This window comes from Canis lupus, chromosome 19, assembly GCF_048164855.1.
Source record: "Canis lupus baileyi chromosome 19, mCanLup2.hap1, whole genome shotgun sequence".
Taxonomy (NCBI): Eukaryota; Metazoa; Chordata; class Mammalia; order Carnivora; family Canidae; genus Canis; species Canis lupus.
Genome location: NC_132856.1, coordinates 25,478,068 through 25,504,714, shown reverse-complemented (window position 1 = coordinate 25,504,714; position 26,647 = coordinate 25,478,068). Strand labels below are relative to the sequence as shown.

The window sequence follows — 26,647 nt, the reverse complement described above, 5'->3', positions numbered from 1 at the left end:
ACCTCCAGTCTTACTGCTGTTCTTTTTTACTTTGGCTAGGCTGCTTGCAAGTCAGCCTCTTACACATACCCTTCCAAGGATACCTTCTGATTTGGGCCGACTTGACACACCAACTCCAGACACACTCTCTCTGCCTCTCTCCTTTCCCGAGTACCCCCTCACCTTCCAGCTGCCATGGTTACCCAAAGCTCTGTCCTCTGGTGCTTCAGAGCTAGGTGGTTCAGAAACACTAGATTTTTCTCTTGGAATTTTAGACATCACCATGGCCTGCTCTCAGAAAACAAAATAAAACTTGAAACCTGCCCTTTCTAATTCTGACTGCCCTCCAGGATCTTATGCTTTTCTTCACTCTCCAAAACCTTCAAATAGTTGGGTTTTGTGTTTCTGTCCTGAGCATATGATCACTATGGAAAGTTAAACCTGGTACAAGCTAACATGGTCATATTGAAAATACAGCCTGATGCTAATTCAGGAGGGATTCAAGCAGAGATGTCTTTTCTATTCCAAACAGCCAGGAAACACATTCTAGAGACAGTACTGTGAGCATTCATATTGTTAAATAAAAAAAAAAAGAGTTCTTACCTTAAGATAGAAAGTCACTTCCAAAAACAAATTCCAGAGGAATGAATAAAGACTGGTCAAAGAATAAGTCTAGTTGTTCATTGTGTACACACACTATATTCACAGCTTGAAGAGATCTGAGTACCCATTGGAAGTGAGGTACTATACAGAGGCCCCATAAAGGGAAAGATTTTCATTCAAATAGGAAGGAAAATGGGAATCTGAAGCAGAGATTTAGGAAAAACAACTAGCTGATAATGTAACTTACTCAAGAGGTCAAAAGGAGAAATACGCAAGTCTAGACTTATGACAGACAACATCGGGATCAGGGATGGCAAAGAGCCTATTAACTCTGACCACCTGGGAATGGTTGCTTGAAAGCTACACAAAGAAAGTCCCAGAGGCCTTGTTTGGGCTCACCAGAAGAGTGTCATGATTGATTATTGATTTCTGCCACAGAAAGATAGAGGAAAGGGGCTGCATGATCCCACACAGAATCCAGAATCAAGAACAAGGTAATGGAATTTGAGAAGAATAAGATGGGACAGATTCCTTAACATCATCATTATTAATAACATTGAGTATCTTCAGTATGCCCAGATGATGTTTAGAGTAATTCAAATTTAAGTGAAATTAAAAAGGGATATCAGACAGACTAAAATAAAAAAGTGCCTTGAATCTTAATAAGCCCACAGTACATAAACTGCCTCTAATTAGATTCAGGAATATGACTCCTTTTGAAACCAAGCAAGAGAAAACACTTATTCAGAAGATTTCAATGAAAAATTAATAACCACTTGGTTCCACTTTATCATGCACAGACCTCAACAGTGGATTTTAAAAAACGAAAGTACAGTCTGTCTCTTAGAAATTATACTTGTGAGTCCTTCAAGAGCTAGGACATTTTAATCAATAAGGTGTAAGGGCAATTTACTGACTTACATAATGAACAAAACACTTGGTGTTCAAAATGAATGAAGCCTGTCACTGGAATCATTAAGTTTCTATAACCATACTACCAAATTAACAAAAAAGCAAGCAAAACCTGCCCTCCACTCTGATTTTCATTCTCCAGTTAACCACCTCCTTCTCTGGATAATGGTAGTTGAGGTTTTTAAAAGTTATTTAGTGTTATGTCAGTTTTTTTCAAAGAAATGTGACTTGCCCAAGATAAATACAATGACAGAAGGGGAGTATCTATGCCTCTGATTTCTGGTTCGTATAGGTTTCCCCCTGCACCATATCATGAGGATAATTAAACAGGGTATTTAAGAATGTAAATTTCACAACTGAATGAGTACCACAAAAATTAACCTAACAGTAGAGAAATTAAAAATTAACTTAACAGGAGAGAAATTTTCTAGGGTACCGATAACTTTCTCTTTGGGTTCTGGGGAGTAATGTTCATTTTATGATTACATATTAAACTACACATATGTTGTAGGGATTTCTTTTTAGTATTTTAGGCTATTTCACAATTTTAAAAAGTTTGAAATGAAAATGTTTGAAGTCTCATGGTCTCTCATTTACAAATTGGGTGAATTTAGGCAAACTACGTAGCCTCTCTAAGCTTCAGTTTCTTCTTTGGTAAAATGAGAATGATGCCAAATAATAATAATTTTATTATAGACCTCACAGGGTTAATGTGGGTATCAACAAGAAAACATGGCACTTAGTGGGCTCTGTTTGGGCTAGGCTGTCCCTGCAACAGTTCAAAAACTGGCCCCTGCATCGCATCGTTTACAAGTTGACATACATCAACACATTTCCAGGTTGCAGTTACACTTGACATTGTACCTCTTAGCTGACAGTGTGCCACTGTTCAAACTGCCACAGGGCAGCATACTGCTGAATGCAAATGTAGTCCTTTCATTGTGGCTAGGAGCTCAGGTTTGGTCCATAAAGAAAGCTAGCAAGTAGACACTTAAACATAATTTGGGATTACTGGCCATCAAGAAACCAATAAGGAGAAGTACAAGTGGAAGCCTTTATAGCAAACAGAAAGATATTTAGGGAGGCATATGGTATAGGAGAAATCATGAAGACTCTGGGGTCTACAGAGACAGGGTTCAAATCCTAGCTCTGCTACTCACCAGCAATATTGTAGTAGACACTAAGTGATTGCTCAGTATCTTTTCTAAATCATTCAGCAGTCTCAGCCAAATATGTGAACTCCACGTCTTTGACAAGGACTGTTGCAGCATGAGCATATGATGTAATCTTCCCCAAGTACCAAGTGACAAGAATCCTGATAGGAGGTTTATGGAAAGAACTTTCTCCCTCTAGGAGAATAACAAAACAAAACAAAAAAAAATCTTCTTTCTCTAGATGTTTTCTCTCTCCCACAAATGCCCCATCTTGCTTCCAGAGTGAAAGTAGAACCAATACCAAAGCCTTTATAGCAGAGAGAAGCAAAAAATCCTGGGATTTCAATCACATACATGAAGTACTGAATCACCTAACCTGGGGCATACCCTACTTCTGGAGTCCCTGATATATGCAATGATTAAGGCTTCATTACTTAGGCCAGTTTGAGTCAGAGTTTTTACTCATAGCCAAAAGCATCCTAACTGAAAATATCCAGATTCTATGGATTTCAGTTGCCTCACCTAGAAATTAGGTTATTAATGCTGAGCTTTTCCAGTTGTGGAAATTTTAAGAAAAAAAAAAACTATCTTAAGAAACAAAACAGGGCAGCCTGGGTGGCTCAGTGGTTTAGCACTGCCTTCAGCCCCGGGTGTGATCCTGGAAGCCTGCTTCTCCCTCTGCCTGTGTCTCTCTCTCTCTCTCTCTCTCTCTCTCTCTCTGTTTCTGTGTCTCTCATGAATAAATAAATAAAATCTTAAAAAAGAAAAAAGAAACAAAACATATGAACATAGGGGAAGGGAAGGAAAAATAAAATAAGATGAAAATGGAGAGGGAGGCAAACCATCAGAGAACCTAAACTCTAGGAAACAGAGTTGCTAGAAGGGAGGAGAGTGGGGCGATGGGTAGCTGGGTGATGGGCATTAAGGAGGGCACTTGATGTAATGAGCACTGGGTGTTAAATGCAACTAATGAATCACTAAATTTTGTCTCTGAAACTAATGAAAAAATTATCAAAAGCAATTAGGATAATGCCTGGTACATATTAAGCATACAATAAACATTCCCTATTTTTTCAAAACATACTCTCAAATGAGTTCTCATGAGAAGGCATTAAAATATTTCTTTTCCCTTAGTCAAAAATTCATAGACCTGAATGTTTCTTGTTCCTATGCCAGAGTCAATCACTAGATCCATGATTCTTAAGAATTAACATGGAAAATTTTGTCAAGATGCAGACTCCTGGGTTTCAGGCACAGTTTATACACAAGGGGCCCCAGGAATCTGCATTTAACAAGTATTCCCATGACCCTGATGAATAAGTCTAAGAAGCATCTTGGATCTTTCCAAAGAAACTTCAAACAGGGATCCCTGGGTGGCGCAGCGGTTTGGCGCCTGCCTTTGGCCCAGGGCGCGATCCTGGAGACCCGGGATCGAATCCCATATCAGGCTCCCGGTGCATGGAGCCTGCTTCTCCCTCTGCCTGTGTCTCTGCCTCTCTCTCTCTCTGTGACTATCATAAGTAAATAAATAAAAAAAATTAAAAAAAAAAAAAAAAAAGGAACTTCAAACAGCCTCCTAACTCTGGCCTCACTGCCTTCACTTTTGTGGCTATATTCTACTCAGTCCAGTAACCAAAGTCATCTTCTGGAAACTGAAATCTAATCACATGACCTCCTTGCTACAAACCTTCCATTGGTGAAGCTCAATTAAAAGGCTTACCTGAGCAACACAGCACAAAATAAGCTTCAGTCCTCCTCCCCAATCCCAATTATTTGTAAGACACTAAGACCCTGAGATACATCCATCAGGTTACAAAAAATCAACTTAATGAGGAGTTTCATTTAATAAACCTACTTTGATGTACATGGCATTATCTACATTTACAAGGCTCATTTTGGATATCTCATGCCTTGTGTGCAGCTGACAACTAAGAAACAAGACACATCATGCAAGCAGCCTTATATGTGTACATTTGTTCTGTGTGTGCTCATGACTTGACAGTTCCTAATACTGATGATCTCATACATACTTTGCATTGATAAGAGTAAAGAGTAAATCCACACAAAGTGCTTAGACTAGGATGTAGCATATAATATATAATAAATTATCAATTAATAAGAGCCACTACTGTTGCTGTTATTGTTAATCACCACAGGGAGTATAAATTTGTACAGCCTTTCTGGAAGGCAATCCAAAAAAAAACAACTCAAAAATGTATTTGGTTAGTAAACAAAAACTTATGTTCAAGAATATTCAACACAACATTAAAACAGTGCAACATGAGAAATAACATAAATGCCCACTAGTAAGCAAATGACAAAATAAATTAGGACATCTATGTGAGTGCAGCCTCCTTTTTCTCCAAAGTATCTGGCATCAGAAATAATACCTGCAAAACATTTTAATGCATAGGTTAGTATTCCTGATTTGATGTCAAGTGGGAGGGAAATAACAAACAAAATTATCTAATTAGTATGATTCTAATTTTGTTTAAAAGAAAACACATATATATACCTGATGCACACGTGTGCCAAAAAATGAAAAGGTCCACACTATTATTTACAATGATGTTCTCTAGGGCGCAGGTGATTACAGGAAATCTTTATGGCATTTTAATATGTTTCTGTAGTTTCAAAGTTTTTTATAATAAGTGCAAGATAAATTTTCTTATTCAGATATAAATTTAGAAATGGCATATTACCTGTTTAGACCAGACATCCAAAATATTAATACACATAGGCTTTATCCAAGACTATGCTTTTCTATCAGTCTTTGTATGTTAGCAATTTCATGTCTTCAAAATATTATTTTAGTCGTAAAAATAGTTTTTAAAAAATGTTCTCAAACTTTCAACAGAACTGAAGTTTCGGTGTAAAGCCAATTGCTACCTGTCAAGCTAGAAAACATCCTATTTTGAGATAGTTAATAAAAACTTAGCTTAGTGACAGGAAAAGCCAGACTTGGTAGGCAAAGAGACATAAAATATCCAGATGATAACAAAATACAAAGCATTTTTTTAAATCAAGAGAGTTTCTCCCTAAAATAGTTTTCACACCCAAACAAATGAAATATTTTTTAAAAGACTAAGTTTTGGTTCTGCTACCCCCTCAAACAGTTTATCTCACTGAGTCATTCGTTCTTTCATTTTATACCACAAAATAAATGCAAACATCAGGAGCCACCAAGTAAACTCTGAAAACTAAACGAAGTTAGGATTAGGACAATGACATGAACCAAAAGAGGATTCAAATAACTCTGTTCTCTATGAAGCCAATCTCACATTAGAACCAAAGCCTTTTCCAACTATGCTCATGTTTATCTGCAAGGTTGCCATTCAGCATACTAAATTCTAATTCAAATGCATGCTACAGGCTATGAATAATATACAAAAGATGTGTCAACTAAAGGTATAGGACAAAGTTCCCCAGCCCTAAAAATTAAGAACAGATATTAAATATCAACACTTAAGTTCTCCCTTACAATTTATTCCAAATCACACTTACTAAAGGGCTTCTCGGGTAAAAGGATGAAGTAATTGGTTTTTCACATGATGGAGGCAGGGAGAGGCTGGAGGAAAATGTCCGGAAGCAATATCTGATTTTTTTTCTCAAATTTTTATCTGATATTCATGAGCATTTTTTAATTAAATGAAACAGAGTATTATTCTCTCAACTTTTCAAGTTCTGATGATGCCATCAAGGTACCCTAACTTCCTCCTGGATATTTTTTTAAAAGATTGATTGATTAAAGAAAGAGAGAGAGGATGAGTGAGAGCGGCAGAAGAAGAGGAAGAGAGAGTTTCAAGTAGACTCTCTGATGAGCACGGAGCCCAACACAGGGCTTGATCCCACGACCCTGAGATCACGACCTCAGCCAAAATGAAGAGTGGGATGCATAACCTACTGTGCCACCCGGGTGCTCCCCTATTGGATAATTTAAAGATAATAATTATCCATCAAAAGCAGCAAAGTCCTTATCTTCAATTAACTATAAACCTCTGTTAACCAGCAACTGGACATACTCATTCTATAGAACTTCCATGTACTAGATGCTAGAGATACAAAGATGAAAGACACTCAGCTGCTGAAGGGGGTAGGGGAGCAATAATAGTAGTAAATACAGAAGCATTATAAGAAGTACCATTTGGGTTAAATGTCAAAGATAGTAAAGAGAGATGTCAGGAAATGCCCATTTCCAGCTGAGGAAACATAATGTGCAAAAGCATGCAAGCCCAAGGTTTGAGGGGACCTCATAGTCCAGTGCAATATAAACACAGGAGTTTGTGTTTGCATGCTGAGGCCACATACAGGAGGAAAAAAAGAGAATGGAGGCCACAGTGGGGCAAAGAGGAAACATGAAGGTTGTTAATATACAATATAGTACCTAGTTCACTCTCTTAAGACACACTTTTGATGATCCAGAGACAATACAATCAGAATGATTCTTCCTTGCCAAATTTGTATGTATGTGTTATTTATTGTAAGTTATTTAACTTGCTTTTTGAGGAAAGCAACTTCACAGCATGCCCATATGTAAAATGATAAGAAAATGTCCAACTTATTAAACAAAAAGACAAAATGCATTATTATCATTCCTAACAAAACAACTAGTACTCCTAACACCATCAACATCACCACCATTTACTGAATGCTTACTATATGCCCAGCAGTCTTTACCTCTGTAAGTCTTCACACCACTCCAGCCCCCCACCTGTTGTGTGGTTCCTTTATCAATTCAGGTAGAAAATAAAATTTTAAGAGTTTAAGTTCACTGCCTAAGAACACACAACTAGTAGGGTCAGTGTCAGAATTAGAACCCAGGTGCCTGAGCCTGTATTTTTTATTTTATTTTGTTTTGCCTTTTTATTGCTTAATTCTTAATTTTTCCCTAGCTTTACCAAGATCTGACAAAAGTGTAAGATATTTAGAGTATACAGTGTAATAATCTGATATATATATATGTGGAAGGATTCCCCCCATCAAGTGAATTATCACATCCATTTTTTTTTTTTTTTGGTGATAATACTTAAATTCTACCCTCCTAGCAAACATCAATTATAAAATACATTGGTTATCAACTATAGTCACCATGATATAATTAGACCCTCAGACCTTATTCACGTTTATTTTTTCTTATTCATGTTTAAAACTTAAAAAGTTTATACTCTTATATCATCCTCTCCCTAGGTCCCTCATCCCACAGCCCATGGCCTGTGTTCTTCACCCACCAAATTATACATAGAGCTTTGCAGTCTTAGTTACGGTATTTATTACTAAAGGCAAATGCAAAGTATTTAAATAAAACACTAATTTGATTCCATGTAACAGCCATAATCTAGCATAAAAGAAAACGCACAGATTTCTGTTCCAGTGACCATAAACAAGTTTTCACTGCCCATATAAAATGGCTCTGCCTTCTGCATTAAGACTGAATCCTTTTCAAAGTTCCTCCAAGATTCTACAAACCACTTATGTGAGATCCTTTAAACAGTCACGAGAAACTTCAGCACCTATTTTTTTTTCCTAAGAGAACCACAGAAAAGAAGCTAAGAGAAACAAATCTGTTACCATCAACCACCTGAACCCATTTCAGCAACTTTTATTTGATCAACATGCTATAAATGTTACGGAGACTATGACCAATTGGTATGCCTCCAGGTTCCTGTGGTCCATTACACTTCAAACCTGTAAGAAGAAAGCCTCTGAACAAAAAAAATATATAAACTCATTTCACCAAAATACCAAGTTTTGAGAGAAATATCTTCTTAATGAAGATAGACAGAAAAGCTCAGCCAGGATTTATTAGGCCAAAGACCATGGGAATGTTAAACCAAATGTTCAATATCTCTTTGCAGAATCTCAAATGGCCCTTAAATCAGAAAAGCTTAAAAACCAAGCAAGGCCATGTAGAAACACAAACCACTGAGTTCACATCAAAAACAAAATATATCCAAAGACCCAAGTACCTTTACCTCGCCTGAAATAGAAGCTCTAAGTGCCCTAGAATAGGAGGCAGAAGACAAGGGTTCAAGTTCCTGCTATGACCAATGCAGCACAAATGGTCTTCCACATTTAACTTCTCTGCAATGCAGTTGCTCTATTGTGTAAGAGATAATGTCAAAGATGCCTAACGATTCTAACATTCTAGAATTTCATCAGAAGAATTAAATTTTCCTACTGTTATTCTAAACCAGACGAGGAAACCAAGACATGAAGGATTAAACTAAATGTCTAGTGCACAAAGCTAACAAGTGGCTTACATGTCACTTGGAACAGACTCAGAGCAGATTCTATCAGGGCTCCACCCACATGACCTCAGATCCCTCTGCACTGTCCCTGTGTGTTCCTATCCCCAGAAGCCAGCCCCTGTGGCCCTTTGTCATGGAGTGCTGATGCACTTCCCTTGAGCTACAGAGAACCAGAAGTACCAGAATTTACATCCTGATGGGAGGGATGATGATGTATAAATAGCTCAACTTCCTTGCCCCTACTGGGGACAACTCCAGTGTGTAATGTACATACACTATATCCCAATCTGTCCTGGGGAAAAAAGCAAAATTGCCTTCGTTGAGTCTCAGCTGAATAATACATCCTCCTTATCCTTCTTCTCCGACTGGTTCAACTTCTTGATCCCCTTCCAGATATTTCTGGAAATACCTACCCCACCCAAAAAAATCACTTTTACATGAATCCTTTTCTCACTATCTGCTACCAGGGAACACAAACTGAGAGAAATTTACAGGTTACTCTGGTTCAAAGTTTTTCAAATGACAATTGCTTATAAACAATTCCTGCTACGTCCACAAAACACTAATATGATTACTAATTTCTTTATGTGGTTGGTTTTAACTTATTAAGGAACTTTATTTTAAACCTATATTGTTTGCCTAAGTAGATGGTAAAATATCAACACAATCTAAAAATAAAAAGGGTTCAGCTCAGGCTAGTCCAGGTAAAAAGTCCTGGCACAGAACCAAAAACTCTCTTTGACGAAATCTTAAGGTTTCAATGATATTTCAGAGAGACTAACTTCCTCACTATGTGATTCGCAGGTATCTGATGCTACCTCTTTGTATCACCTAATCTTGCATAAGGACCAATGGTATGCTCTCTGCACTCTGGGATGCACTGCTTTAGTAGCCACATTTTATATGCACCTTGCACATGGCGTAATTCCTGACACACAACCAACGCACAATAAATATTAAACCATTTAATGAGGAAACTGAGTCTCAGAGAAGTTGAATATCTTACCTGAAGCCACACAGTTGATGAGTGGGCTACAATCAGATACAACCGAACCCTTTCTCTCCGTGCCACCTTCCAGCATCAAGAACAAGATGTGATTCATTCCTAAAACTCACAATGACTTTTCCTAGATGTCTTCATCTATGGCAGTAAATCTAAACAAGTATATACATTTTTATTCTTATAATCTTTATTGCTCCGATTTTCCCCCAAACTCTTGGAGAATTCCATGGAACATTGCCACTGACTGATTTTCATCCACTATTTGCCTATTAGCATAACCTCTTTTTATTACTTTCCTTTTTCAACTACTGCTATTACTCTTTTTTTTTCTTTCATTATAACCCTCAGAATTGATTTTACTTTTATGTTCATTATTGTTCACTTATAATCAGCTTTTGATTGCATGCTGATTATTCTTAAATTTCAACTTTATAGTACTGAAGAAAAACAGTGCTTGTGTTATGCTTTTGATTGTAAAATCAGCTGGATTAAGTTATGTAACTGTTTTTAAAAGGCCCGTACATGAGTTTTAAAATGTAGTTTTTTGTTTAACCTTGGATGAGCTGTCTGAATAAAGAGAATGGTTAAGAGCTGGGTGAGAACAAAAAAATAATGAGGTTTGTTTTCCACTTAGGCTAAATGAAAAATACCAGAATTGACATATCTGAATAAGTAAAGCTCTGTATTTATTTCAATTTTTTGCTGCAGTTCAAAATATTTCTAGAGTTCCTATTTAGGAAGTGGTATCAGCAGTACCCACTTCTCTCAAATGCAACTCTTCTTGCTTTAAATTGATTTCACTTTCAGAAATCCTCAGAGCTTCTCAAACCAACAATGGTGAATAACGTAGTGGCAAACAATGTTTGGTGCAAAAACAAGTATATGAAGCATAAAGCAAGACGACTTGTATTCATGGTCAATGAGCTGGCTTTCTAAGCCGCTATAAAAGATGTGCATCTTTAGGAAAGCTCAGAGATGCCAAAAGAGTCCAGGTGGAAAAGCTCAAGGCGAATCAAGAAACTTGCATACCACAAAACACCAGAAGGCATTATTACATTCTTTTCCTAAGGCTGCCTGAACAAAGTACCAGTGGAGCTCCAAAAAAATGTATTGTCTCAAAGTTCTGAGAGGGAGGTGTCATCAGGATTGGTTCCCTCTGAGGCTGTCAGGAAGAATCTGTTCCATGCTTCTCCCCTAGCTTCTGGTGGTTTGCTGGCCTTCTTTGGTACTCCACGGCTCATTAAAGCATCACCATTATCTTTCTCCATGTTCAGATGTTCTCTCTACCACCATTTCCGAGTCTAAATTCTCCTTTTTATAAGGACACCAGTCTTACTGGTTTAGGGCCCACTGTAACCTCATTTAACTTGATAATCTCTGTAAAGATCCAATCTCGAAATAAGATCACATTTTGAGGTACTACGGGTTAGGCCATGAAGGCATATATTTGTTTTTGGAGGAGATACCACTCAATTCACGAAAGGCACAAATGACTAGACCAATGCGAGTGGCAACCCAAGGAGTTGCGTGGGACAACAGCTGTGACAACAGTTCTGTGTAAAGTCTCTGAAACAGTTTGCTTCTTTTTAAAATGGGCTTGGTGATGGCAATAAGAATACCTACCTCCCAGGGTCACTATAAGAACTCAAGGAGACAATCTTCTTCAAGTGCACAGCATCAGGCTTGGCCCATGAGTGTCCTGAAGAAATGTCAGGAGCCTCTTCCTACTTGTGCTCAACTTCACGTTATCCAAACAGACACTATGAACAGCCACAGTGTGGGTGAGTTCCAGAGAAACGCTACAGCTGCATTCCAAAGTGCCTGGCAAAACCCTTGGGAACACCAAACACTTCTCCCTATAATTGCCCATTTCTCAGCAGTCTCCACCAGACTAGACTGTATACATTCCTTAAAGGCAACAACTGCCACATAAGCCCAAGCTTCCTGCTAACCCATCATCTCCAGGGCCTAATAAGCATGCCTATTATGCATTTAACAAATACTCACTGGAAGAATAAAAGAATATGAATATTTAATAGAATATTAACAGTAAAGGTATTTCTTAAACATTTTAACCAGGCATGGGAAATAGGAAATGTAGCTCAAACTACACACCAGACAACATTTCTACTTAGGAGAATGTTAACACAAAATATATATTCATTGTATGCTCATGCTCATAGCAGCATTATTCACAATAGCCAGAAGGTGACAGCAGCCTAAGTGTCCATTGATGAATGAATGGATCAACAAAACATTACACATTCATATAAACATTGCATTTTTATACATAAGATTGAATATAATCCAGCCTTAAAAAGGAAGGAAATTCTGGCACTTGCTATAGCATAGACGTGAGTTAAGGGCATTTTGCTAAGTAGAATAAGCCAGTCACAAAAGACAAATATTGTATGATTTCTCTTACATGAGGTTCTAGAGTGGTGAAATTCATAGACACAGAAAGTAGAATGGTAGTTTGCAGGGTCTGGTGGAGAAGGAAATGAGTAGTTAGTGTGTAATGGGTACAAAATTTCAGTTAGGGAAGATGAAAAAGTTCTGGAGATGGATGGTGGTGATGGCTACACAACACTGTACTTAATGTGAATGTACTTCATGCCATAAAAATATACACTTAAAAATGGTTAAAATGACAATTTTGTTACATTTTACCACAATAGAAAATTAAATAATAAAAATTCTTAAATAAAAAGTAAAATGTGTATACATTCATATTTTTAGGACCTTTAGAGACTTGGAAAGCAAAAACAAAGTTTCCAGAGACATAAAAGGCATTTGCAGGGTCGAATTTTGAATCAAAACTGCAGTTCCTTTGCTACTTCCCTAATATCCCAAATTCAATCACAAAAACACTGCTTTGCATTCATAATTAATTTTACTTAAATTATAACAATGTTGCTTATTTAAAACTTCAAAGTTCCTGTAAAGGGATTCTTTTCTGACCTATTAAAAAAAAGACTTTGAAGTTTATTGGGGGGAAATAGATTCATCCTGTAGCAAAGAACAAAATATCTTCAAGAAAGAAATACTGTAACTCATGGATTACTGTAGACATAACATTATTGATATACTGCCAATATTAAGATAAATGAAATGTCATACTCAACTTGCAGCCCTTTAATGAAAAAGGAACTTAATAATTCTCTCATCTGTATCTGAAGTTTAACTCTGTAAGTTTTCCCCCACATTAAAATTATATTTTATATAAAATACAGTTATAAAATCAATTTTATACCACTCATAAAAGCCTCACCATAAACCTTTATTGGATAAAAAAGAAAGCATCCATTACATGCACAATATGCCCTGCTAGGAACTTTGGATCTGGTGCTCCAATCCTAAAAGTACCTTTGATACTGTTATTTGTAATAAGAAACACGTATTTGGTCTTTATCCATGGTCCTAGTATGGAGCTCCTAAAACTCCTGGAAATTCCTAAGTGATGAGAGTGATAAAGGGATCTTCTTGTTATGTGTACAAGGTGACTTTTGGACCCTATCTAGAGATGAGGGCTGGTTGCCCGGGGAACCAAGCAAGTGATCAGAGGGTTGGAGCTTTCAGGCACATCCCTCTTAGGGTAGGTGTGAGGGGCTGGAGATTGAGTTCAATCACCAAGGGCCAAAGATTTAATCAATCATGCCTCTGTCATGAGGCCTCATAAAAATCCCTGACCTATGGGATTCTGAGATCTTTGGAGTTGGTAAACTCACTCAGAGAACATGGAAGCTATACAACTTTACTCACATACCTTGCCCTAGGCATCTCTTCTGCCTGGCTATTCTTGAGTTATATCCTTTATTATAACAAACCAGCAGTAATCTAGTAAGTGAAATGTTTCTGTAAGTTCTAGGAGCTGCTCTAGCAAACTGACTGAATCTGAGGAGGAGGAGATCAGGGGAACCTCCAATCTATGGTCGGTCAGAAGCACACCTGACAATCTGGACTTGAGATGGGCAGGGGGAGGCAGGAGCCACAGGTTTTAGGATTTAGTTCTTAACATGTAGGATCTGATGCTATCTCCAGTAAACAGCATCAGAATGGAGTTGAATTATAGGACACCCAATTGGTGTTGGAGAATTGCTTGGTGGTGTTAGAAAGCCTACATCTGATTTGGTATCAGAATCTAAACCTTTGGCTCAGCCTCCCCAAAGGACCAATCATAAGATTTCTGCCTCCATTCCAAAGGAGCCTATTCAACACTTAGTCATTGAACCCTTCTTCATCATTTTTAAATTAGTGAGGATAATTGGTTTGTAGCTTCGCTATCACAAAATTTATCTAATTTTTCTAATTAGCCAAATAGCACATTTATTTTTCATGCTAATTATAAAAAAGTTAACTGAAAAATTCATTCTTCTTTTCTTTGTATTGTTGGTTTCAAGTTTAATGATATATCACTTTTAAAAGAGTTCTGAACTGTATCAAAGAAACACTCGCCATTAATAGTTTATCCCCTTAATCAAAAATAATTAATAACTTTCAGCTTTCTTTATATTACTTATTTAAAGCCTATGTAAGCCCTAAGAGTGGAATGAGAGTACATATTAAACATAGTTTTCCTCCCCTTTCAAAGGTAAGGTAGCCCAAATAAGTCCTTCAAAGTCCAGGTAGTTGTAACTATAGCATCTTGACAGCAATTAGGAGAGGAGGATCAGAAGACGGTGGCAACAAGCAAAAGATACCAGTTTCCTTATACAAATGTGAAGATATTTCCATTGATCAGGCGAAAACTAATATTTTCTGATAAGGCTAAAAATCTGGTCTCCACTCCTACTCAGTATTCAGGACAGGAAAGTCCTTTTCCCAAGAGATTTCATTTCATTCCTCTACTCCTGAGCACACACAAGGCACCACAAGGAGCCTCTCACTCTTCTTTCATGTTATTGCCTACCTTGATTCTTCTGACTCTCTACTCTGTTTCCATGGCTCAACTTCCTTGTAAACTGAGGCACCAAAGATTTAGAGGGAAGGTAGGGAAAAGATCTAAGTGGGCTTTTTATGAAAATAAAGCCTCTCTGACTATAGTTAGTGATAATAATACCAAAACCAATCACTGATATTTATTGATAATTTAAGACACAGTGCTAAGATGGTGTGCATGAGCTCAGTGAATGCTCAGTGCAACTGACAGGTCAGTATTACTTTCCCATTTTGCAGATGATGAAACTCAGGCACAGGGTAATTTCATCAAATTTAACAACCAACAACTTTTTTGTACCACTTTTATGTACCACTGGAAAAAAACTGCCAATCAATATATGACACAAGTGTAAAACATATCTGGAATTCAGAGATGTTGAAATGTGGGGGGAGAAAAGTGTCTTACAAGTAAAATACATAAATAATTTTCACAAGACCATTGGTTTGAATGAAATGAATCCTTCCCCCTGAATCCCAGCTGACTATACTAGGGACTGATGTGGGACCCAGCAGCCTCTGCAGGTGGCTTAAAAGATCTGCCCAATAAGGCAGCTCATTATTGAGTGGTGGCAAAAAGACCCAAACAAATTCTCTTTGGGAAGCATAAAATGGAGATAAACCAGGAGAAATTGAGTTATTTCAACTCAGAATATTGTTTCAAACAAAGCTGAAGAAGTGTTTTCTGGGCCTGTATGAAGCTTATTGTTCTATGTGTCTTAAAAATACTCATTTGGCTATTTGGATAAATGAGCTGACTTCTCACATCCCATTTTCCCATTTAATTATTCCTTCCTGAGAAATACTTTTCACTTTAATCATAAGAAAACAGCCTAAAAAACAAAGGCCACTGCCATCACCTGCAAGTCTGGTAAATCAGTCCAACACAGATCAAAAAGGTGAATAGTAAGAAAATCTTTAGAAAGTTGGAAATGTGAAAAAGAAAGCAACCATAAACATGTGATCTTAAAGAGAAGATAGGTTAGCAGCAGTTCATGAATGATGGAAAATATCATGATGCTCTAAATGGATCAGGCCACCCCACCAACACTGCGCCTTGAGCTCTGCTACTTGGGGAAGCCATGATGCTGTTCCTAAGAGCTCCCCACATCGGCCATGTGCTGTAGGACGGAGGAAGATACCTTATGCAAAACAGCTGATCTTTCAGCTGGCCCGTGATCCAAACCTGAATACAAAAGGATGCACTAGACAAATGAGATTCTCTTAATAGAAGTATAACATTATGGGAGACAGAAACTGGATAATGTTTTGGGGACAGGAGGCTATAGTGGACAAGGAAATGGATAATCAAAATCATGTGCAAGTACATCAGTGTTTATAGCAGCAATGTCCACAATAGCCAAATATGAAAAGAGTCCAGATGTTCATTGGTAGATGAATGAGTAAAGATGTGGTATATATACATACACAATGGAATATTACCCAGCCAACAACAACAAAAATCAATCTTACCATTTTCAATAACCTGGATGGAACTAGAGGGTTTCATGCTAAGCGAACTAAGTCAACCGGAGATAGACAATTATATGATTTCATTCATATGTGGAATTTTTTTTTAAAGATTTTATCTATTTATTCATGAGAGACAGAGAGAGCGAGGCAGAGACACAGGCAGGGAGAGAAGCAGGATCCTCACAGGGAGCCCAATGTGGGACTCAATCCCAGGACCTGGGGATCACGCCTTGAGCCGAAGGCAGATGCTCAATCACTGAGCCACCCAGGCACCCACTCATATGTGGAATTTAAGAAACATAATAGAGGAGCATAGCAGAAGGGAGGGAAAAATAAAATAAGATGAAATCAGAGAGGGAGACAAACCTTAAGAAACTCTTAACTATAGGAAACTGAAGGAAGTTTCCTATAGTTGGAAGGATGGAGTAACTAGGTGATAGGCATTAAGGAGTGCACATGATGTGATGGGCACTGGGTGTTATATGCAACTGATGAATCACTAAACTCTACCTCTGAAACTTAGAATATACTATATATTAATTAACTGAACTTAAATAAAAATTTTTAAAAATCATGTGCAGGCAGAAGTTATAGAGATGTAACCATGATAAGTGACCAGTTACACTACAGAATAATCACAAAAGAGCCAACACCAAGGAAGATTAGTATTGAGTTCTAGTACACATCCCTTTCAATAAACTTTTATTTTCCTTGAGATATGTCCAAGCAGGTCTCTTTCAACCAAAGAAGACTTAAGAAGCAACAGCACCCACACAAGACTACTAGCACAGAAGGGAAATAACTAAGCCAGACTGCATCCTTTCAATAGGGGCTGGGATGTCCTTAATATCAGAAAAGGCCTGGGACTTGGAAAAGCCTGTCACTGTCACTGTGTTCAGGTTTAGAAACCTGTGCCCAGTAAAGTGGGCAGATTTATGAGGTTTTCTATTTCTGTTTTATTTGCATGTTCCTTTTCTGAGACCATAACAAGGTGTCCAGGGAACACTTGGGCATAGGGACAAAGTACATGGTTCTAGAAGCAGAGATAAGCAGAGATTTTTTTTAACTAGAGTGGATCCTCACACCCTCTCCACTCTGGGATGGTAAACAGCCTCTTATCACCTTTTTTGCTTTCAGCACAGGATAAGAAGCCAGCAATGGGGACCCAGCTTGGAAACCGTGGCTCCTGCCCAGTCTATTGCCCTAATAATGCCAATCTTTCTGTCCTATCCCCATTACCGACATTTAGTCCAATTCAGTTGGTTTTCCAGAGACGGTCTTTGTTTCTGTTACACCTGCTGTCCTAGTGAATTACTCACAAGGCTCACATTCACTCTCAAGTATCTCAATTTGGCAATAAACAATAAATTATGCAGTCAAGCTAATTTTGATTCAAGTGCCCATCTTCTCCCATTTTATGCACCACTGGAAGAAAAAAAAGAAATATGTCAATCACAAGTGTGCAAAAAAGTCCAATTTTCAGAAAAACTGAAACATGAAAAAGTTAATCTTATAATAAAATATGTAATTGTCGGGGCACCTGGGTGGTGCAGTTGGGCAAGCATCCATCTCTTGATTTCAGCTCAGGTCATGATCTCAGAGTTGTGAAATGTCGGGTTTCACACTCAGAGCTGAATCTGCTTGAGATTCTCTCTCTCCCTCTTCCTCTTCCCCTCCCTCTGCTTGCACTCAGGCGCTCTCTCTCTCTCTCTCTCAAATGAATAAATAAAATCTTTAAAAAAATGTATAATTGTTACGGGTCACAAAAATAATCAATGTTGAAGGCAAGACTTAGACTCAGGCAGTCTGATCCCAGTCCTGATTTATGTACAGTCTCCTGACATAATTACTAATGGCACTGAATCAGTGCAACAGTCCCCCAGTGATCTCCATGCTTGGATTTCTCAAACCCTCTTCATCTTATTTGCAAAGGGTACTCTAAAGCATAAAACTGACCCTGTTGCTTCACTATCTAACTCTTCAATGATTCCCCATTGCCCTCAAGAACAAACCTTGACTCAACTACCAGACTCACCAGAATCAGCAGAATGGTGCCTGTCCCTGCTTAGGTTTCCAGCCTCATCTCTGACTTCTCTCCCACCTCAAAATCCACAAGACAGCTCAAAATCCCTCCTGAAATTCCTCAGTGCCCATGAGTCACAACCCTGGGCACAACCCACACCCCCAAAATGGAAATGGATCAAGCACATGGAGAAGTGGAGAAAAGAAAGGACAGATCCACATCCCACCCACACTCACAGGTCCCACACTTACACAGACCTACTCCTAATGCTTTACGATGTCTCCAGGATTGATTTATACATTACACCAAATCACTCCAATATTTTAAAATAAAAATAAATTCTAAAGCTAAACATTAGAAATTTATGCCTTCATGACTGGTGCTTAAAGCGCCTTACTTTTGGAACTATCTCTAGAAAAAGGCAAAAGCTGGCCATGACATCAGCAGACTGACCAAAGTCTGAACTCAAAATACCAGGAAACTCCATCCTCCATAAGCATTCCCCAAAGCCCCGCCTACAAAGGCAACGCAATTTCACAACTTCTCCAGCATTCCTGAAACCTAACAGCAGTGCTTTGCACTTGGGCAGACAGCAAAGGACATGTGCTAGTTGTTCTTTGGTATATGTTTTGACTACGGTCTATTCTTTAAGTGTCCTCCCACATCAAATCTTTGACGCACATCAGGTCCGGAAGCCATCACTACTAAGTCAGCCCCAAGATGTGCAAACATTTCAGGAATAAGCCACATCCAGGATGGTGCAACTGAGCTCCCCATGTGACCTTCCCCACCTTGGGCCTCTACAGACCTTCACTTCATGCCATCGTGCAATGAACAACCTGGGGCGCAGGAAGCTGGCTTTGGATTCTCTGAGCTTCAAGTTCCCCAGATAATCATCTCTATCTCACGTGATTGTTGCATGAATTAAGTGAAATAAAACATATGGAAACACCAAGCCAGTGCCTAACCCTGAGGTGGCAGCAAACAATACAAGTTTATCAGATCCGAAAATGGAAAATGTCTCTAGCTTAATAAAGGTTAAAAAAAAAATGAAAGTAAATTTAGCTTCAAATTCACCGTAAGAGAAATAATCATTGTGAGCCAACTATATCACTACAATGTCAAACATACTCTTTGTAACTATGAGAATTATCCCTTTGCAGAGAACAATAGAGTTTCAGCCAAGTTCAATAATTTGCAAAGCAAGAACCTGGCAGACCCAGCATTTCTAGGTCTATCTATTCAGTTCTATCTGAACACAGAACTCATACCCTTTGCTCCTCTGTTACTGTTTCCCAGACTCTGAAGCCAGGGGAGGAGAGGTAAGAGCCTGGAGAAGACGACCGTGCAGCACTGTTTGGTACACCTGAGTCAGCACAAGCCCAAACGACCAAAGGTGCCTGCCATTCAGGGCAAAGAGATGGGGAAATAAATGTAAGCAATCAGCATAACTGGATGGTTCTACCCAAACAGGATCCTTTAGCAATACAGTTTAATGTTTTAACAGCCTATGTGGTTTGTCAGCATGAGGCAGGTGACTCTCTGGCACTGTGGTTTAAGTAAGTGACTCTGTGACTCCTTTATGACTGTTCCCTTATATGTATCACGAAGACAGTACAATCTACTCTGCAGTAATTTTGCAAGGGTTAAAGAAATAATGGGTAGAGATCCCTCTGCACAGGTCTCTGCACACATGTAGAATGAAGAGTCCTATTATGAAAACCCTTTCACAAATAGACTTTCCACAGCCCCTTCCTTCCTCTCTTGCCTCAATAATCTGCATCACTGCTCAACCTGTTACTTTCCCTGCCTCTGGCTCTTCCGTCCCTACCCTCTCACTGAAACCACAAAAGCTTACTAACTTACACCTAGTCAGGCCAGCTGGGGAAACAGTGGTGTGTAAGAAAATCTTTGGCCTCACAGAGCTTACAATCTTATATTTGTAGCCGAGAGAGGAAGACAGACCATAAATAAATACACAAACAACACGGAGTAAACCATCAGGTAAAGTGTTATAAACTACTAAATAAAGCAAGGAAGGAGCAGAGAATAATCCCCGGGGAGAGGGAGAATCAGATAAAATAAAATAAAAAGCCCTGTCTGGAGATTTAACATTGACTTGGAGAGGTGAATGAAGGAAGGGAACACTGTCTGAGATCAGAGGGAACAGTGTTTCAGGGGGAGGGCACAGCAGGTACCCCAAAGCATGAACAAGCAGTGTCTTAGAAGACCAACAACACAGCTCTACTGCAGCACTCACAATGTCCTGGTATAATTATTGGTTTAAATGCCAATTTTGCCACCAAATGATGAGGCCCCGAGGAGAACCCCCGAATCGTCTTTTTGCATTCACTCAGCCACACAGCATTCATTAATGAAGTGCATCTCTATGCCCAGCACTCTCTTAAGCAGTGGATTTACACTGAAGAGCTGAATCAATATAGTTTCCACCTTCAGGGAGCTTACACCAAATAACACTGGGCACAGACTAATGTTCAGAAAATGAACTAAATGAACAATATTTGCTTTGTTTTTAGTTACAGAGTTCTATGTGTGCTGAGTTCCAGGCTTTGTACGGCTCATCCTCCTTCCTCCTTTTCCTAAAAGATCACCATCAGCCCTCCCCTTCGGTTACTCACCTGCCTCTCTCTTCTCTACACCAAACCGGTGGCAATGAGTCCTCTAATCTTACCGCATTCTTTCTGCCCTCTGCCTTTGCTTGCAGCCCACTACACCTGAAATGCCTCCCCACTTCTTCTTCACCAGACTAACTTGAGTATTATTTCCCAAAATTTCATTAGTATATTGATTTTACCATTTGCTCAAATGTGTACAAATCTCTCCAGTTCTTCAGGCAAAACATTTCCATCGAGTAACAGAAAGCAATAAATCAAGTGACAATTCCACATTGAGTAGTAAAGAGAAGTGAAGGACAAGTGATCTCAGGCTAGTTACATAACTTCTCTTTCTCCCCAAATTATGAGATACTATTTCAGTGACTTTCTGGGCATTGTGCCTGCAGAACTGGGCTAGGATACAGGGGCAGCAAAATTTTCACTACTCTGGGTCTGTGCACTCCATCACTTGCCCGTAAAAAGATAAGTTTCATTTACAGTAAACAAAACCAATTTGGAACACTTAAAGGGCTTTCCCTACACAGAAGGTCAATAGTTTAGCATCTAAATTATCTGAGATAGATTTCCTTTTCTAATGGTAGAAATTGCAACTGTACTTCATCTTGAAAAAATTTTTTAAATGTAATTTTTTTAAATCCTTATTCTTTTAGGCAAGAAGGCACATATACGTAAGTCACAACTTCCAATACAGACTCATTTAGCTGATAAGGACTTGCACAGAACCTGTAGTCCTCCACTTCTAAAAGCCATGCATCCATCTTTCTCCAACTACTTCCTGAAAGAGGAGAAAATCAACTGGAGCCACCCATTTTGAAGTATACAACAGCAGGGGCACAGGTTCAAGCAGATTCCTCCAACAGTACGTGTTCCTCTCTCAGTTCCTGGACAGAAGCTCTGAGCTTCACAGAGAACCACACAACAATTCTATAGCTGGGGATCGGACAGGCAGTGTTTCTCATAGTGTCTCTGCTTCTCTTAAAACAGAGCAACTCCAAGAACTTTGCCCTGCCGTTAAGAGAGGGAAAATACACAAAAAGGCAACAATACCATGTTTAGAACTATCATTAACTATTTAAACTCTGTCCCCTCAACCAAGATTTCGCCTAAGACGTGACCAATGGAATGGGCTCATCTCTGTGCCTACTGTGGCCATGCCTTGCTACATTACACTGCCATGTAACGCAGCACCCTCTTCTCCTGGCTATTTGGACATGGCAACATGGCCTTTATCTGTGAAAAGACCCCTAACAATGGTTAGATCTTTACTGGAGTGTGAATTCATGGAAGATTCCCTCTAAAAGTTTCAAAGCCAGCCTAGGTCTATAATGAGTATACCATCTTAAATGCCTTGTCTTTCTTTAGCAGCCAGGATTGAGGGTCAGATCCAACCATTCCTTACAAACTAGGTAACTTTGGGCAAGTCACTTAACCAGTCTAGGCTCTTAAAAGCTCCTATTAGAGGGGGGAAAAAAAAGCTATTAGATACTGCAAATCCCCAGATGATCTGGCCCCTGCCTACCTCAGACTATTAGTACTATCACTTTCCCTCTTTAACTACTTGAACACACTGAGCTCACTCCCACCTTAAGGCCCTTGCACTTGCTCTTTTCTCTGCCTAACATACTCTTCCTCAGAGTTTCACCTGGCTGGGTACTTGTCAATACTCAGGTCACTTAGCTGTCAAAAAGTCAAAAAGTTACCTCCAGGATCTCATAATATTCAGAATGCAGGTACACATTGCATAATTCCACTTTTTACATAAAGTACAAAAAGGAACAAAACCATGGAATGGTAGTGTAAGTCTGGAGACTGTTTACCCTTTCCAGGGTGGAGGTAGCAATAGGTAGAACACCAGGGGCCCCTCTGAGTATACTGCAAAATAGTTTTTGATCTGAATCTGGTGAGCTGGGCATGTTCAGTTTGTGAGAATTCATCAAGCTGTTCATTTAGAATATGTACATTTTTAGTACATGTGTTATATTGCAATAAAAAAAATTAGGCCAAAACAAAACCAAAAAAAAAAAAAAAAGACAAAACCCACTTTGTCAAATTGGGTTTGCCTTGACCATCTAATCTACACTACCCTTCTTGGCTAAGCTATTCATTCTCCATCCCATGATCCTGTTTTATTCTCTTCATAGCCTTTGTCCTTGGCTGAACCCATCTTATTATTTATGTATGTACAATCTAGCCTTTTCCCACCCCCGTGAAAATAAAGTATGATGTGGTCATATACTCTGCCTGCTTTGTTCATGAACCCCAGAGCAGTGGGTTCTAGAGCACTTAGAGCAGCCCTGTCCTAGGTACAGGCTGAATAAAAAATATATGTAAAATAAGAAATGGCTAAAGGGGGCCCTCTAAAAATATAACATCAATCCTAAGTCGAAACACTAAAGCTAAGAGCAGAGTAAATAAAAAATTTCAATGACATTATACCTCAGGAATAGGTGTCAAATGTTAAATTTAACTACGGGGGGGGGGGTTAAATTATCATTTTTGGGGTACCTTTGTGAGTGATTAGAGTTACTTCTCTAAGCAGAAACTGGACCTTTTACCTCCATACACCCAACAGCTTTGCACAAGGTCCAGGACAAAGTAGGTCTGAGTCAAGAATGACAGGAAATTCCTGAGACGCTAAGGATTCTTAAGTTTTGTGGGGAAAAGGGGGGGTCATGTTCAATTGTAATGTTTGGCACCGCCAAGGGAATATGTAGGCACAATATCAAGAGACGCAGATGGAGCAAATACAAAGAAGTATCCAAGAACTGAAAAGTCCCTTACAAGTCATGAGCAATGCTCACCTATTATTGTCAATTCTAAGATGTTTATAAAGAAATAATGAAAGTGTGTCAGTATTTCGAGGACTTGGATATGATATAGTTGCTACTTGGCATGCAGACTAACCTCTAAATAGTGACATAACACATTTTCATGAGGAAGTCTACACTCACCAAACAACAGCCTCGTGTAATAGAAGCAAACTGCTCTGGAATCGGCTCTGCCACAAACTCTCTTTATAACCTTGAACAAGTATTGAACTTCTTGAGGCCTCGAGGTCTCCACCTGTGAAATGAGCTGGTTGGACTAGATGCTCGCTAGTGCCAAGCTTGCAAGAGTGTCCTGGACACTATCTACTTATCTCTAACAAAAAACTTCTCATCTTTGAAACCTTGTGTTTCCAGGATAACAGGTCAACCACAAGTAATGTAAATCAGGGCACCTAGATGGGAGTGACGTAACTGATCCTTTCACCTAGTTTTCTTGCCAAACCAAGGCTATCTGTCCCCAACCAGATTCTCTAGAGTGTGGCGTCCAGGCTCTCATCTCTTGGTTAGGCAGAAAGCCCAGCCACACCTCAGCTAAATGCTTGGGTTTCTCTGCACAACTACTTGCTTTGCTTGAGTTTTCACTGCCCTGGGCCCCGTGTTTCTCATCAATTCAAGTCTACACTCATAGTTAGCACCACAGTTCTTGTTTTTTGTAACACTTAAATAATGAATAGGACTTGATCACCTGGAGGTATTCTCCTTACTCTATTACAATAGTTATTAGTGATTTTAATTAGACAAAACTGCCATTCCTTTTCGCTATCCCACCATACTGTCAAGTGCCTATTAAGGATATTACAGTAATACCTATTAGCACCTTTTAAATTTACATTAACAAAAACAGAGAAATGAGAAGTCAGGAAATGAAAAGAGAAGGGGGGGGTGGGAAACCTTACATATGTTATAATTAGCCAAAGCTTAGAGTAACTCAAAAAATCATTAGTAGCTATCTTTTCATTTTTTTCTTAAAACTATACTATACATATCCTGGTCAAATTTGCGTGAGTGGGGAGCCTGGGTGGTTCAGCAGTTGAGTATCTGCCTTTGGCTCAGGGTGTGATCCTGGAGTCCTGGGATCAAGTCCCACGTTGGGCTCCCTGCATGAAGCCTGCTTCTCCCTCTGCCTGTGTCTCTGCCTCTCTCTCTCTCTGTGTCTCTCATGAATAAATAAATAAAATCTTTAAAAGAATAAAATAAGATCTGTTACTAGCATCAATTTCCAGTTTATACAAAACTACAGAATAGCGCCTGCCTTCAGCCCAGGGCATCATTCTGGTGTCCCGGGATCGAGTCCCATGTCCGGCTCCCTGCATGGAGCCTGCTTCTCCTTCTGCCTGTGTCTGTGCCTCTCTCTCTCTCTCTCTCTCTCTCTGGGTCTCTCATGAATAAATAACATAAATAAAACAAATAAATAAATTGCATGAGTGATAATTTGCCTCTCATAAATCAAAAACGGGAAAACGAACAAGGACGCTGCTGTGTATGGCTGAGCCCCACACCTGCCCTTTCTTTAACAGGGGAAAGAGAGGGATCCCTGGGTGGCTCAGCGGTTTAGCACCTGCTTTTGGCCCAGGGTGTGATCCTGGAGTCCCGGGATCGAGTCCCACATGGGGCTCCCTGCATGAAGCCTGCTTCACCATCTGCCTGTGTCTCTACCTCTTTCTGTGTGTGTCTCTCATGAATAAATAAAATCTTTAAAAAATAAAATAAAATAAAATCTGTTACTAGCTTCAATCTCCAGTTCATACAAAAAATACAGAATAGTGCCTGCCTTCGGCCCAGGGCGTGATCCTGGAGTCCCGGGATGGAGTCCCGCATCGGGCTCCCTGCATGGAGCCTGCTTCTCCCTCTGCCTGTGTCTCTGCCTCTCTCTCTGTCTATCATGAATAAATAAATAAAAACCTTAAAAATAAAAGGGGAAAGAGATTATTTACGGAGAACCAGAAACCGGGCAATTGAGTGACTTCTCCAAGAGTCAACGCCAACTCAAAACTCCCCAGAAGCCTTCTGAACACTCTTGCCATCCTGCAGAAGGTGAGATCCTGCAGAAGGTGAGATCCAGCGGAAGGCAAGTTCCAACAGGTATGGAGCATCCATCCAGCCGAGGCCTGCAATCGGGGAGGAAGTGGGGGGGAGGGGACGTGCAGGGCTCTGCTCGGCCGCCTCTGTGACGGGAAGCCCTGCTCCCTGCTAGAGGGCGGCGCGTTTCCCACTTTCCTCCCTCAGCCCGTGCGACCCACTGAAGCGCCCTCAAGTCTGAAAAAGCGGTCACCCTGGAGGAAGCTGCCGGGGGAGGCGAGCGGCGGAGCCCAGCCGGGCTGGGGCGGGCCGGCCCGTCACGTGGTCTAAGCCGCGCGCCCCGGGGGCGAGGCGTCTCCCGGGCAGAGCCGGCCACGCGGATGCTAGACCCTCGGGGCTCCAACGCGCCCGAGGCCCGAGGACTTCTCGACGCGCCGCGCCGCGCCCCGCCAGCTGCCGTGCAGCGCCCTGGGCAGAGCCGGGGCACCGGGGCACCGGCCTCGGCGGGGGCCGGGGGCGCTGGGGCAGTCGGCAGAGCGCCCGGGCGCAGCCAGGTGCTGCAGCGCCCGCGCCGCCGGGACGCAGGCGGAGGCAGAGGCGGCGGGGAGGACGGCCGCGGGGCGCCTGCCGCGGGGCGCGCTCACCTGCCACCGGGCCGCCAGCAGCGGGGGCCGCAGCACCAGCTCCCGCAGAAGTGTCCGTGCTCGCGCCGCTGCGGGGGACGCCATCTTAGACAGGAAGCCCCGCGCCCCTGCGGCCCCGCCCCTGCGCCCCTACGCCCCGCCCCCAGCGCCCGAGGCCACGCCCCCAGCGCCCGAGGCCACGCCCCCTTTG

At 40.3% G+C, this 26,647-nt stretch overlaps 1 protein-coding gene across 2 annotated transcripts in view; it reads right to left on the bottom strand.

The window, feature by feature from the left end:
- Positions 1-26,585, bottom strand: part of SUCLG2 (succinate-CoA ligase GDP-forming subunit beta) — a 254,132-nt gene extending 227,547 nt beyond the window's left edge. The window contains exon 1 of one of the 2 annotated variants that reach the window (XM_072785456.1): positions 26,458-26,585. In XM_072785456.1, the coding sequence (XP_072641557.1) occupies positions 26,458-26,541 (84 nt within the window). In that variant the 5' untranslated portion in view covers positions 26,542-26,585. Of the gene's footprint in view, positions 1-25,728; positions 25,834-26,457 lie in introns of those variants that run through there. The other variant, XM_072785455.1, reaches the window with a different exon arrangement.
- Positions 26,586-26,647: the final 62 nt, after the last annotated feature.